This window comes from Bactrocera oleae, chromosome 3, assembly GCF_042242935.1.
Source record: "Bactrocera oleae isolate idBacOlea1 chromosome 3, idBacOlea1, whole genome shotgun sequence".
Classification (NCBI taxonomy): Eukaryota; Metazoa; Arthropoda; class Insecta; order Diptera; family Tephritidae; genus Bactrocera; species Bactrocera oleae.
This window is the reverse complement of record NC_091537.1, coordinates 91749925-91764602: the sequence shown is the minus strand read 5'-3', so window position 1 is coordinate 91764602 and position 14678 is coordinate 91749925. Positions and strand designations below refer to the sequence as shown.

General features: G+C 30.5%; 1 protein-coding gene across 2 annotated transcripts in view; it reads left to right on the top strand.

The window, feature by feature from the left end:
* The window catches only part of LOC106624553 (serine-rich adhesin for platelets), an 86520-nt gene that overhangs the window by 63905 nt on the left and 7937 nt on the right, over nucleotides 1-14678 (top strand). Inside the window, exons 2-3 of one of the 2 annotated variants that reach the window (XM_070107216.1) lie at nucleotides 1572-1714; nucleotides 11505-12550. In XM_070107216.1, the coding sequence (XP_069963317.1) occupies nucleotides 11708-12550 (843 nt within the window). In that variant the 5' untranslated portion in view covers nucleotides 1572-1714; nucleotides 11505-11707. The remainder of the gene's footprint in view (nucleotides 1-1571; nucleotides 1715-11504; nucleotides 12551-14678) is intronic. The other variant, XM_036359997.2, reaches the window with a different exon arrangement.

Here is a 14678-nt window from a genome sequence, read left to right as displayed (position 1 = left end):
TAATCCAGTTTGTGAATTTAGTCCGCAAACTTAGTCATCGTATGTAGCTTTCATCTCTCTTGAGACCACTGATGTAATTTTTAAAAAATATTACTTGCTTTTCATTTTTATGATAGGTTTTGGTCTGTTTTTTCAGTGTTCTTTTGTCTGAGCTGAGCTAGAACAACAACACACTTCAAAAATCGCTAAAAATGAAAGCGTCTACATCTCAGCTAAAAGCTTTCTTTAGAAGAATAATAAAATAATAGTTTTGCTATATAGTCTACTCTGGGCTCATTATGAAATAATTAGTCCGAAAATTAAGACACCTCATAAAGCTTTTAGCTCCCTACAGATTACTGAAGGCCTTCTTATAAGTTCTTCAATATTGAAAGATCAATAAGAGATCTAAGGACTATGCTTAATTAAGCCTGTGATAAAAGTTTAGTTGATTAATACAGTACTTCACATAATTTTCCCTTAAGTTGTCAAATCGCTTTACTTTTGAACGAATTACTCTTTATTTACAGAAAAGCATCCACTTTTTACCCAGTTCACAAGCTTGACCGAATTATGTAAGTCAAATTTTTTTGAAATATTGATAAAAATGTGCCACAACAAATAAAGTATTTACAACTTCATAAATTAATTTCATGTTATGGCATTTTGGTATGCTTACAAACGAATTGAGGAGCTTATGCACATAAGCAATAACGGTCTACGACTTATGAATGAGTGAGTGAATGAATGAACCGAATTGAATTCGGTCGTAGAAAACTGCAACTGAATAAAAATACCACTAAAATGCAGCGAAAATAACAAAAGCATTACACCAATTTATTTTTAAGCTCACAAAAGTACGTAGGCAAATACATAAGTATCCCGTAAGTACGCTGAACGCAGAAAAAATGCAATTCAACTACTTTGGCAGCATTTTTCTGAATTGATGTGGGACATCAGTTAAGCTTTTTTTTAATACCAGCCCAACGCTTTTTGCTATTTTGGCTTACAACACAACGCTCATAGCGAAAGACACACATACATTTTATAAATTACGCAATGATTATGCGCACCTAATCATAATCAAGTGTTATAAAATGGCTTTGTCTAAGAGCCTTTTCATTTGCGCACGCATTGATGGCAGTAACAAAAAGGGAAATACCATAAATATGGCAACGTCCCATTGTTGCTTTAATTGCAATCAAAGAAGTTGTTTATTGTAAATTTTTTAAGTACCGCTACTTAAATGCCATTTCAGTTTTATATAAGTAAATGCACTTGTGTTTGTAATCTAAGCACTAACTCACGTTTTTCTCTCTAAACAAAAGCCAAGTAATATATTTAATAAACTCAAGCGGTCAGCGCAGGAAGTTGAGGGCTGCGAATGAAAATATTTCATTTTTTCGGAAGCTAAAGCGGTTTGCTTTGTTTTCGAATATTTCGTAATGTTTGTGGTTTGTTAAAGACTTAAAAGTCTTTCCGTTTTGTCTGTGATGTTGCAATTTCTAATACTTCTCTCTCTCTTTTTCTTCTGCAATAAATTTTATATATACTATATTTTTTTAACTAATTAACCTTTCTTTACGTTTTAGGTAAGGACCAGCTGCCATCTCCACATTTTATACCAATTAAGCTATTTTAAATATTTTTGTGATTAATTGTTATTGACGTAGTCACAGTTTAAAATTTCGAGACTCAATCAACTAATATGGAAACTGGATAGCCACTTAATTTGGTAAGTTCAATCATTCAACCAGTCGTTTCGCTGGTATGTATGTATTGTGATTTGCATAAAAATTAGCATGCAGCGAGCAATGAACATGAATATGCATAAAAATTAAAAAAAAAATAAAAAATATATATAAAAGCTATTTTATAATCCAAAAAAAAAACGTAATTCTTTTAGTTAACAACTTTCGCGAAATATAAAATATTTTTAAAGAAATTTTGTTATCAATAAATCTGCAAATTTCGAAACTATTTTATTGCAGCAAACAATGTGTTAATGATTTCATGCAAAAACGATCAGTAATTAATCACACATTAATCCCTCTGATGATCATTTACTCATCTTTTTTAATATACTTACTTACAAACTTATGTACTTAGATAAATACTTACTTAAATAATTACAGAAAACCGTGCGCACTTACGAAGTACGACTGTAATACAACAATATTTTACAATAACTTAAGGAATGAAAGCTTACAAAAGTTTTCACTTGCAAGCATAGGTCGGCGCTTTTACATCTGAAAATAAAAACTTAAATAAAACAGTTGAAAGATTATGTTAAAAAATCTACCACTGCATTTAGAGCTTTCATCAAATTTTCACCTCTAGCTCATTTAGTGTAGCAAGACATTAAAAGAAGTTATAAAATAGAAACTTAGGACACCTTAAAGTAGATAATATTACAAAGCTCTTAACAAGCAATCGTAGAAATGAGGTTATTTCAAAAAACTTAAATGTTGTGCTGTGCAGCTGAAGAGACCAGGACCCATATCGCCGTCTTTTCTGACTCTGACACTCCTCATTTTTGACTACTTCCTTCTTTTCGGCAATGAAACTAAACGCAAACAAATTATACAAAAACATACATGTATGTATTGTATTTAAAAGCCTCAGAAAGAGCTAATAGGAGTTTTTATAAACAGCTTTCTACTACTTATGAAAGCTTTCATCACTCTCTAAATCAGAAAATGAAGTTTTGAATTTAGCTTTCACAAATCATGAGACGGCGGTGTCATTTGAGTGAAAACTCTATTTATGGTATAATTGAATTTGGGAAGTAGACAGCTATCTTAGACTTATGACGCATAACGTAAAGCATCTTTCCAGCTTCTGCTGCCTTCTGCAAGTGACAATTTAAAGTTACAACACAAATATATACCTGGTAGTCAATGAAATATTGCCTCACACAATTGTCAAGCTAACTGTAAATTTCACAGAAAAAATCACCAATTTCATGCTGCACAAAAACACCCAATTCAAAGAAAACTGCTGAGCTAATCGCAAACCAACAACAGGTAAACCCAATTTTAGCCAACTGCAAATTTGTATGGAAGATTTATGATGCCTTCTATGTGTGTGTGTAGGAAAAACGGTAAACTGTAATTCCACTGTTGCAAAACCACTTGTGTGGCGAAAATTCCCGAAAATTCGATTTTACAACAATCACTGGTGACAGGTAGTGGAAAGCAAGCAATTTTGTCTAAAAATGGGCGCAACCAGTAACAACAAAGCCACTGCTTATCAGTCCTTTGGGAAATGTCAGTGCACGTGGCTGCTTGTAGGCATATAGTTAGTTGATGTAACGGCACAATTTTGCCGTTAAAGAGATTAAGGGTTACGCTTTTGTTTTAAAATACCAAACAGAAACGACCCAAGAGTAAAGCAAAAAGTGAGAAGAGTAGGCATGGAGAGGTAAAAGAAAAAGGATTTGGTAATATGGACAGTTGAGGGCGTGTCTCAATATGCAAATCACACTATCGCGTGGGAAATTTGCGACACTTGCTTATAGAAAATTTAAAATATATATTTTACCTACCAAAAAGTATACAAATTACCGAAAAGTCAGTTGATTTCTCGTTATTCTCCAACTTTATTTATTATTTTAATTTAAATATCTTAACCTCGCTTTGTTTCCCCTTTGACGTTGCGCTTAAGCTGCTATGTTTATCTGCCGCAAATCATTCATTCCCACCACAACAAATCACCGCCATCTACGCTCATCATCGAGCTTTAAGCAAGCGCGTGTGAATTTGTTAACCTCATTGTCTTTTTTATTACTTTGCATTACTACGAATTTTGTTTGGCTTAGATTGATAAATGTGCAGCGTTGATAACGCTGGGCAATCAAGCTCACATGAAGATTTATGTTGAGCCTACTTTTGGTGAGAATTCTGTTTTGAATGAAAGGGAAATGATCTTGCACTTAATGTAGTTTATTCAATTTTGTTTATTGTTTCGAAATTGATATTATCTAAGTGTGATCTGTGATGATTAAAATCAAGTTTTATTTACTCAAATGAACAAATGTAAAAAATAAGGCTGTTTTTTCTGAGCGAAATATGCTTTAATAGCAAACAGCTTAGAATTCTCATTATAACCATAAATATGTTAATTACAATGTAAAGAATAACGTAAAACTCTTTTATTTAACATTTTCTGTTTCTGGGCAGTTTATGTTCCTGTTTCTGCTTATATTCAGTGTAACATCAGAATTAAATAAACAATAACATAAAAATGTGTAACTTAACATTTTTTATTTCTATGTATGCGCAGTTTCGGTTTCTACTTCTGTTGTTACATTGAACAGAAGCAGAAATAAAATTAAATACATTGTTATTGAAACTGAAAAATAATGCCATAAACTCTGACACTAACAGAAAGTGAAAAAATTGACAGAGTACATGGCAGTGCACTTAATTCTGTTTCTGTTGTTGTTCCAAATAACATCACTTTTAAGCGATTCTTTAACAGTTTTCTGTAATAAGAAATGTAAGAACTATATTAACATGATTTGCGACATATCTAATTTTCCATAAAAATCTTTAAAGATAGGAAAATTTCAAATTTATTTAAAAACCCGCGGACTTATTAAATCTTATAATACATACATATATATAAATACATTTCTGTATCTGTTGGCAAACAGCAACTAGAAAGAAACGAATACTCGGTTTTTCAAACTTAAAAAAATTTGTCCTTTTTTTTTAAATTTTTTTTCTGAATTTTTTTTTCTAAAAAGTATTTCAATTTGGTTTTGACAAGTTGCAACACGGAAAAATTGTGATATGTTAATTGCCCGTTTGTTACAATAATTAATATGCCATGTCTGCGGAATTGTTTGTTGATTGAAAGGTGTCTTTATTTTAAGAAATGACATAAGCGACGGGGAAAAACTAGAAAATATAAACATCTTTAGTATTTTAATTTTAAAAGCAAACGCATAAAATTTTGTAGATAAGAAATCAGCGATAATGACTACAAAAATTACTTAGTGAATGCCCTTGTTTGGTGTAAGATAGTGGTAAAGAGGAGAAATTTTGTTACAGAAATGTGTAACGGTATTACTTAAGGAAGAGAAATATATTTTAAAGAAATTATGAAAATTAATAAGTTGCTTGTAGTGACTTAAATTTGAAAAATAAAAATAACAAAAGAGTAAAAAATAAATAATTATAAAAAAAAGTTGTTCTTTTAGTTTAAAAAAACTAAAAAAAAATTTAAAATATTTAAATAAGGAAATTTAAAAAATTCGCTTATACTCAAAAACACATGTTTTTGACAACAAAATATGAAAATTTATTAGTTCTTTGTTATGACTTAAATTTGAAAAAACATAAAACAATATATAGCACATAAATAAAAAATAATATATAAAAAAATTAAAAAAAAATTATTTTTAGTTAAAAAAACTTAAAAAAATTTCAAATTTAAAAAATTCTCTTTTGCGCAAAAAAAAACTGTTTGTGAAAGTTTTCAATTTAAACTCTTGCTGAAAATATATTTTATTTTATTTTCTATCATCATCATTAACACAAAACAACCAACAACACATTGCTTCAAGTTTTCAGTTTCAAGCACAGGTGTATGTGTGTATATTTTTTGAACATATAAATATTAATTTATGCACTTTTGTGTGTAATTTATGAACTGTAAAGTGCAATTAAAAGAAATCTCGAAAAGTCAAGCGTGCTATTATTTATGAAAATCGCAGCAACAGAAAAGCAAATCAAAAGTAGCTACAATTGCACGCACTGGCTTGAGTGCAACAACAACAAAAGCAATAGCAATAATGGCCTCATCAATTGGCCATTCACATTGAACACATTTGCTTTAGTTGCATGTGCGCGGCAGGTTGGCAAGATTTCTGATAATTATACTCAATTATGTAGCGGCGAAAAGTTGGAGCGCCACATGCCAGCTAATTGTAATGCATATTTTAATGGTAGTGTACGAAATTATTGAGACTATAGTGGTGTAATATTGATATAGGTAATGAATTTCATTAATTTTAATATAATTTTAAATAAGAAATCAAAAAAAATTCACGCTTAACTGAGTTTCCAAAAGAATGCTAAAAAATTTGATTATTATCGTCACACTCTTAATTACAACCCAAACATATTTGCATCTCCAACTCTCTCAAAAACTTCCATTACAATAGGCCAATATGAAAAAATCAAATCAGAGGCATTGCTAACTCATTAGTCAAGCGCATAGGCACAACAAAGAAGAAAAATGTATACTTTCAAGGTCGCCCTTACAAGCAATAACAAGTTCACAGAGAAATCGTTGCTGCCCGAAGAGTCATTAAAATTCCTACACCGCAGCTAAAAAAACATATTTCCGTTGAGAAGCGAGCGAAAATCAAATGAACGCATATCAGTTCGCCTTATCGCCCCTCCACGTGCTATCAGTTACATGTTAACGCATAACGGTGAACGGTGATTGTATGCGATAGCAAAGCAATTACAATTATAACAACAAGCATACTTCAACTGCGGAACAGTGTGAAGAATTGCAACACAACAATCGAACAGAATTGAAGTATCGGCAATCAATCAATAGAATAACTGTGTGTAAGCAGCTGAAAAACAAAAGCAAGTAAAAACTGTTGTTGTAGGTGGCGGTGGCGCTGCCTCACATCAAAGGTAGCCACCAAATTGGAACTTCTTACAACACTAATTGCTGTTTGCTGCGCTTTTAAAGGTTACTGCCAGTTCTTAGCCGCATTTATTGAGCGACTAATAATTTTTTATCGGTCTTTTAATTGTTTACTCTTAATAAACATTTCAATGCCAATGGAAATTTGTTGCGCTTCATAAAATTGTTGCAACAAAATTTGAGTTACTTACAAGTTAAGTAGCGTAGGTTACTCAATTAAATTTTTTTTCTTTTCGTTATGATAAATTTAAGCTTCTGTTGGAAAATATTTTGGTTTTTTTTTCGAATTTTATTATAAATATTGTTTTAGAAATCGAACAAAAAGTATGCATTACTCTCACAGGACGAAAGTTCGTTTCTTAAGTCTTTTATACGCCTAGTAATATAATATTTTATATCATGTCCTACTAACAACAAATTCTTTTTTATGCTTTTACATTTTATATTCATTAATAAAATACGTTTTTGTTAAAAAATAATTAAAAAATAATAATAGAGTTGCCATTTTGTATTTTGGGCAGCTTTCGCGATTTTAATATTTTCAAAGTTTTATATATTTTTTTAGCTAAAAGAAAAGAATATTAGAATAGAATAGAATAGATATGAATAGAGGCATTCACGAATATTAGTGTGTTTTTAATGTATTGTAGTATATCTAAAAATAGATCTCAAATAATTAATTAAATTTTTATAATACCAGAAATCATATTAAAATAATATATAGAAATATTTAATTCCATTTTGGCAGAATTTTTATTATTGTAATAAACAACATTTTTTATGTGCCAGAGTTGCCATATCTACAACGATACATATCATAGATACATACATGAATTATTTTAGGAGAAATTTTTTAGAAATTAAAACATGGCGTTAAGTTTATATAAGGCTTTATTAGCAAACAAGAGCTTTTATGTGCTAGAGTTGCCATATCTGCTGTAATCTATGCATTGAAATTTTTTAATACATTTTCCTTCGATATAGAACTTTGTGGCCAGATTTTCAAACGATATTTTTTTATAAACGAAATTTGTTATGTGCTAGAGTCGCCATATCTGCTGTGATATATACAATTGAACTTTTTTGGGTTGAATTTATTGCAAATTTATTATGCCTATCTTATGCCTTACAAATTTAAATATCAGAATCCCTGAAGATTTTTAGGATTGCCACCCAAAAAATGCCCAAAAAATTTTAATTTTTTAATTTAATACTCCAATAAATGTATTTGTATATTTTTCTGAATATTAGCAACAACATTTAATTTTTGATATGGTTGCCACATATCTATACACATACATATTTATTTTTGCTTTTAAACATTTAAAACTAGCTAGCTTGGCAGAAAAGCCAATATAGGTAAAATGCAACTAAATAAAAAAATTTCACTTTTTCTGAACTTAAAGCAGAATTATCATAATTTAGAAAGAGCTAACTTTCACTGCAATAATTTAAATTTTTTTTAAAACAGTATATCTATAAATACTACAACGGAAACCAACAAGCAGTTACAAACCAAGAATTCCAACCGTAGACTATTTTTAAAGCAAATAAAAGCGAAATCGCCTTAAGACAAAAAAAACTTAAAATTAAAAACAACAAATAAATGAAACCCAAATAAATCAACATTTCCTGTGCTTAATTTCATTATAATAATTCTACAGCTAACTCAAAAGCATTTGTAGATAAAAGGCACTCATGCAAATCAAATGCCGTAATTGCGCATGCGGGGCCTACAAACATTATACATATGTATGTGTATGGGAATATATGCTTGTATGAGTGCGACGAGTTTGCGATTGCATTTAAGAACGCCTAATTGGGACCTAATTGTGTTTGTAGGTTAAACAGCAGCTGAAATCGAAATTTCCTACGCCAATTATAAAGCGTGGCTTAGATACTTAGAAGCTTGGAATGGTTACAACAGCACGCCGCTATGCGTGTAAAAGAAATGTTTTACTCGGTTTGTAGTGGTGTGCAGCTAATGAAAGTTCAACGCTTCAAATTTGATCATTTTTTTTTTGACTGGAAAAAAATGTTTAAGGCGGGTTGTTATTTAAATTTTCGGCGTTTTCAGATATTATAATTTTTATGGATAAATTTTTATTTGACAAGATATCTTCATGAAATTTATGAAAGGTTATTGTCCAAGGCAATTGTAAAATCTGCAAACAGATTGTTCAGATCGGACCACTGTAGCGTATAGCTGTCATACAAACCAAACGATCAAAATCAAGTTCTGGTATGAACACTTTTATTATTTGGCAAGATATCTTCACTATTATTAGTATAGATTATTTTCTAAGGCAGCGCTATATTCTCGAAACAACTTGTTCAGATTGCACTACTATAGCATATGACTGCCATATAAACTGAACGTTCGTGTATGAAAAAATTTTTTATTGGTGCTACGCTGCAACCGTAATTAACTTTTTTTCTTATTATTTATTTTCAAAATTTAATATGCTACTAGGAAGTGCTTAAGAACTAGCTAATAATTAAAGTAATAAGCAGGAAAGCGTCAAGTGTCTGACTACTTTCATTAATATTTTTTTGTCATTTCACAATCAATTTGATTTGCTTACGCACTTCTTTCCCCATTATTAGCATATTTTAATATACAAAATATATTAATATACACAATATCACCATTACAACAACAAACACATATGTTTCTATTTTAAAACTCTAAACGCTTGTGCTACTTTTTCCAACAACAAGTGGAGCATGAATAGGAAATATATTCAATAAACTGCCAAGCTCAGCACTTTTACTTTACATTTATGCTAAAAACAGCTAGATATAACTCTACATACATTTGTAGACATATTTACATATTTATGTACTAATATGCAATTTCGCGTACGAGCGAAGTGGTACGTGAATGATACAACTTGTGAGTATATTTGTCGCCTGCAGTTTCTGTTGATTCGATTTTTTATTTGAATTTATTGTCTTATTTAATATTTTATTAAAGTGTAACTGACTCCATATATACATATATGTACATACACATTTAATAATATGACAACCGAAGAGACACGTACACGTCATTATCTGCATACTTACATACTAACGCGTACATAACTGATGCATGTTTGCACTGCATGGCATCAACTATTGTGCGTCTGTACAGTTGTGACAGTTTGACGCTTGCCACAGTTGCTTAACATACACAATAATCAATTGTATGTTATGCGATTGAATATCTTTGTTGGCACTCATACATCATAAATTGCATAACAGCCGCATGATTATATACATAACTGTGTTTAAAATATAAATACTATAATATTAGATATGTACGTACAAGTATATATAAATGTATGTATATCAAAAAAAAATCCGTAAACTTCAGCGCAGCATATCAATTACCAAATCCAGTCGATACTTGCATATTTGAAGCACTGCAATTGCATATTTGTGGTAAATTTTGCATAAGCATATTGCATATGGCGATAATTGCTATCAATGCATAGGAAATGTATACTTGAATGCTATGCAAACTTGTTATTGCTGTGGTTTTATAAATACCTTGTTTGTATTCCAACATAAGTTATTGTTACACGAATTGTTATGTTCAATTTTATAGCTTAACAAAACTAGTTAGCAAGTTTTTTTGTTTGTATGAAAATGAGTTGGCAACCCTAAACATTAAAATTTTGAAGTTTTACTCTTAACACTCAAACATTGTATTAAATCTTGTCATGCATATTGTAGAAAAAGTTTTAGTTAAAAAATAAAAGTTGGCAGCACTACTATTTTAATTTTAATGTAGCATATAGAACATTATTAAAATATACATAACATATGTGTTTTATTACAATCTATAATTTGAAAAAAAAATGTAACAGAGTTGCCAACTTTTTTTTTTTAATATTAAAGTTTATATTATACACATTTTAGAAAGGTTTTATATTTAGCTGAAGGTGAAATAAATGTAATGAAAATCCTTCAAAACAAATCCTGATACGAGATATAAAAATATGTATTAAAATGTAATTTTAAATAATAATAATAATATTACGCCAAATTTAATTTTTCTTTTAATATTTTTGGAATTGTAATTGAGTTTTTAATTACTTTTTATTTTCATCTATGAAAATACAAATATTTGGCAATCCTGCTGCATAAATGTTTGTTCAAATTTGGCACAACTTTATTATTATTATGAAAAACTATGCAGGCAGCACTTCGCTTAAAATATAAAAGGGGTGGCAACTCTATTTTCCAAACTGTTGCATCAAAAAATTTTATAAACATGAATTTCATTTAAACATTAAAATTACTGCACAATTTTTACAAAACAAAAATTATGTGCATATGTATATAGCAACTCTTTTTAAAAATATACCCTTAAATTATTTTGAAATAAATTAAAAAATTTGCAAAAATATTGCATCAAAATATTTTATGAAAATTTTGTATTTAGTTTAAAGTTAAAATAAAACTTCATTAATTTTTTAAAAGTCATATATGGCAACTCTATTTAAAGATATACCCCAAATTATTTTGAAATAAATCAAAAAATTTTCAAAGTATCAATAAAACTTAATTAATGTTGTAAAAAACATACATGGCAACCTTATTAAAATATATACACTCGAATTGTCTTGAAATAAAAAAGTTTCAAAAATACGTTTTATGAAAATTAAGAATTTAATTTTGAAGTTAATTGAATTATTTTTCTTAAAAAACACATATGGCAATCCTATTTAAAAATATACACCCCAATTATCTTAAAATAATTATCTTAAAATAACATTCATTTTTTGACATAATAAAAATTATGTGGCAACTCTAATACGTACATTTTACTAATCACATATCATTTCATTATTTTTATTTTACAGGCATTCTAACAACATTAAGTAGTATCTCTCAACATGTAAGCAATATTCCTAATCTTCACCAAATTTCACTCGGTCACATATAAAACACTATATTAACTGCTGAAACATAGAGAGAAAACAAAAAAAAAAACGGTTGAACACATTAAAAACTTCGCTCTCGACACAGAACACGCTCACTTGTGCGCCCAACTGCGGCCATCGGCATGTTCGGCCTATTAGGCTCCTCACAAATCTATGGATTACAGCAAGTGCATGAGTACGGCAACAACAGCGACAACAACATAAGCAGTAGAACACACATAAGCAACAACAACGATCACAAGCAACGTCGTTCCACATCGAGTCACACGGAGAGCGGCAGCAAATTTTTCGCCTCACTCAGTTCCATGCAACAGGGCATTAAATCACCAACGAATTTCATTGAAAAATTCATTAAAAACGAACTGCTCAGCGGCTACGATAGCATAAAGAATTATAAAAACTTTCAAAATTCCACAAGCGGCTCGAACAGCACCTTCTTCACCAGTCACAGCGGCACAGCAGCGACACACACACGCGCCGCAACACCTGGTTGCATTGGTAGTGGCGGTGAGGGTGGCGACATTCTGAGCGCCGAGAGCCTGCTGACCACTTTCAATTGCCTGCAGGGCAGCTATCGCAGCAACTGTGATGGTGAGTTCTACGAGCCGGTAAATGTGACCGCACACCGCAAGCAAGCAGCGAACAGCTCAGTAGCAACAGCAACAACGCCGGAAGCGGATATGACGATTAAGTACTCGAAGAACTTGCTCGCGAACACGCCAGCCGAACAGTCGCCCGCCACGCTGCAGAACTATCAAAAGCTGTCGGAATGCGAGCAAGACTTGCTGTTGACGCCGTCGAGTGGCGCGAGTTCGGGCGAATTTAACAGCGATGCGAACGGCAGCGGTCAGGCGACAACGCCGGTTAATAGTTTGTACAAGCGCTTGTCATTCGGCGGACGGGCGAGCAAGAATGCGACGGATAATGCGACGACAGGGATGACGACAGCGGCAACAAATGAAAATGTAAGTGAATATGACTATTATATAATTAATAAGAAAAGATTTTACAATTTTTATCTTGAAATCAAATGAAAAGTCAACTCTAAAACTTTAAAGTTGCACCGAAGCTGTGATACCCTTCACAAATAAAAAAAGTTTCCGTATAAGATCGTTATGGCAGTTATATGCTATAGTGATCCGATCTGAACAATTTGTTCGAAGATCCTACCGTCGTTTTGTATAGTGATGAATGCCAAATTTCGTGAAGATATGATGACAAATAAAAAAAGATTTCCACACCAAATTTCTTGGAGATACATATATCGTCAAATGAAAGAGCTTTTCATACAAGCACAGTTTGTATGGCAGCTATATGGTAGGCTAGAGTGGTTCGAGCTAGGCCGGTCCGACAAATGAGCAGCTTCTTGGTAATCGATATCTCAAAAACTGAGGGACTAACTCTCGCATATATATAAACAGACGGACATGGCTAAACCGGCCCAGCCCGTCACCCTGAAAATTTACATATATACTTTATAGGGTCTCTGACGTTTCCTTTTGGGCGCTACAAACATTATGACAAACTTAATATACCCTGTTCAGCGTATGAAATTCTTTCTTTCTATAAGTAACAATAAAATTTAAAAAAATAAAAATTTTAATAAATAAAAGAAAAGTTTAAAAAAATTATAAAATAATAATTTTTAAAATTTTTGTTTTTAATATTAAAAAATACTTATTTCTAACAAATATTGACAAAAAATAAAATAAGAAACAGTGTGATTAACAAATGAGATTTGAAGAATAGTTTTAATATTTTTTCATTTTTTTCCATATTTATTAAATTTAATAGCTTAAAATTAAAAAATAACTACTTTGCGTAATTATTATATAAACGTCTTCCTAATTTACTTAAAATCCCTTATAGTTGTTAAAAAAAATTTCATTGATAAAAATATTTATTTGGAAACTAAAATGTAAAAAATTAAAATTAAAAAAATTAAATAACCTCTTAAATTTTTTTTTTAATTTTTAATAACTTTTTTTTTAAATTAACAACAAAAATTAATAAAATAAAAATTAATGAAATAAAAATTTTTATGAAATTTTTTTTTAGAAAACCAATATATAAGTAATTTTTTTTATTTAAAAAATCTAATAATTTCGAGCAAATATTGACAAAAAAAAAAAGTAACAAATAAATGCTTAATTTTTAAATTTTTTCATTTGGCAATTACTATTTATTGAGTTAGTTTTCGTAAGTAATTTTTGTAATTGTAATATAAATTCATTTTTTTTTTTGTAAAATAATTTTTTGAACATATTTTAAATCTTTTTTTAATAAATCACAGCAATAATTAATATGTTTCATTATCACTAATTGCATTTCAACAAAAAATTCCACGCTAAACAATTTTTTACTTGCACTTTTTGTGCATATGGCTATTTCACGCAAATTCGGTAGCCCAAAAACACTTTCAAATCGAAAATATTTACAAATTTTTCACATTCAAGCGACAATGGCTTCATTAGCGCAGCGATAACACCAAAATTATACAAATTGCACGCGGATAATGGCAAAAATATACAAACATCATAAATAACAAATTGTCACACATAAATATTTGCCCAAAATATATAAGCATACAAACGTACATGTGTATGTGTGTGTAAATTTTGACACCTTCGCACAGTAGTGGCTCCTGCAACGCTTTTATGGCGTTATAACTTATGCCAACTCATTGATTTGAATTTATTAATTATTTGCACTTGGCTTCCACGCTGTCACTACACGCGCTGACTGAGACGGTTAACTTTGCTTGACCGTTATTCACATTTGAATTTATTTATTTTATAAAAAAACTTTGGCTACTGCTATAAAATTAGTGACGTCAGTGAAAAGTTATAAAGCTTGACGAAACAAGACAAAATATATAACAACAAGAACAAAAGCAAACAACTTTCGCAACGTCCTTTAGTCGTGCCCTATAGCTTGGTTGCTTATCAAAGGCGCTTATCAGCTGTCAGCGAATATTGATAATGACTTAGTTTCAAAGCGAACGCACACATCCACATGCAAATAATTACATACACAGTGTGTTGTGTTTGTGTGCGTTATCAGTTTTTGTCACAGCGTTTGCTGCCTGCTGGC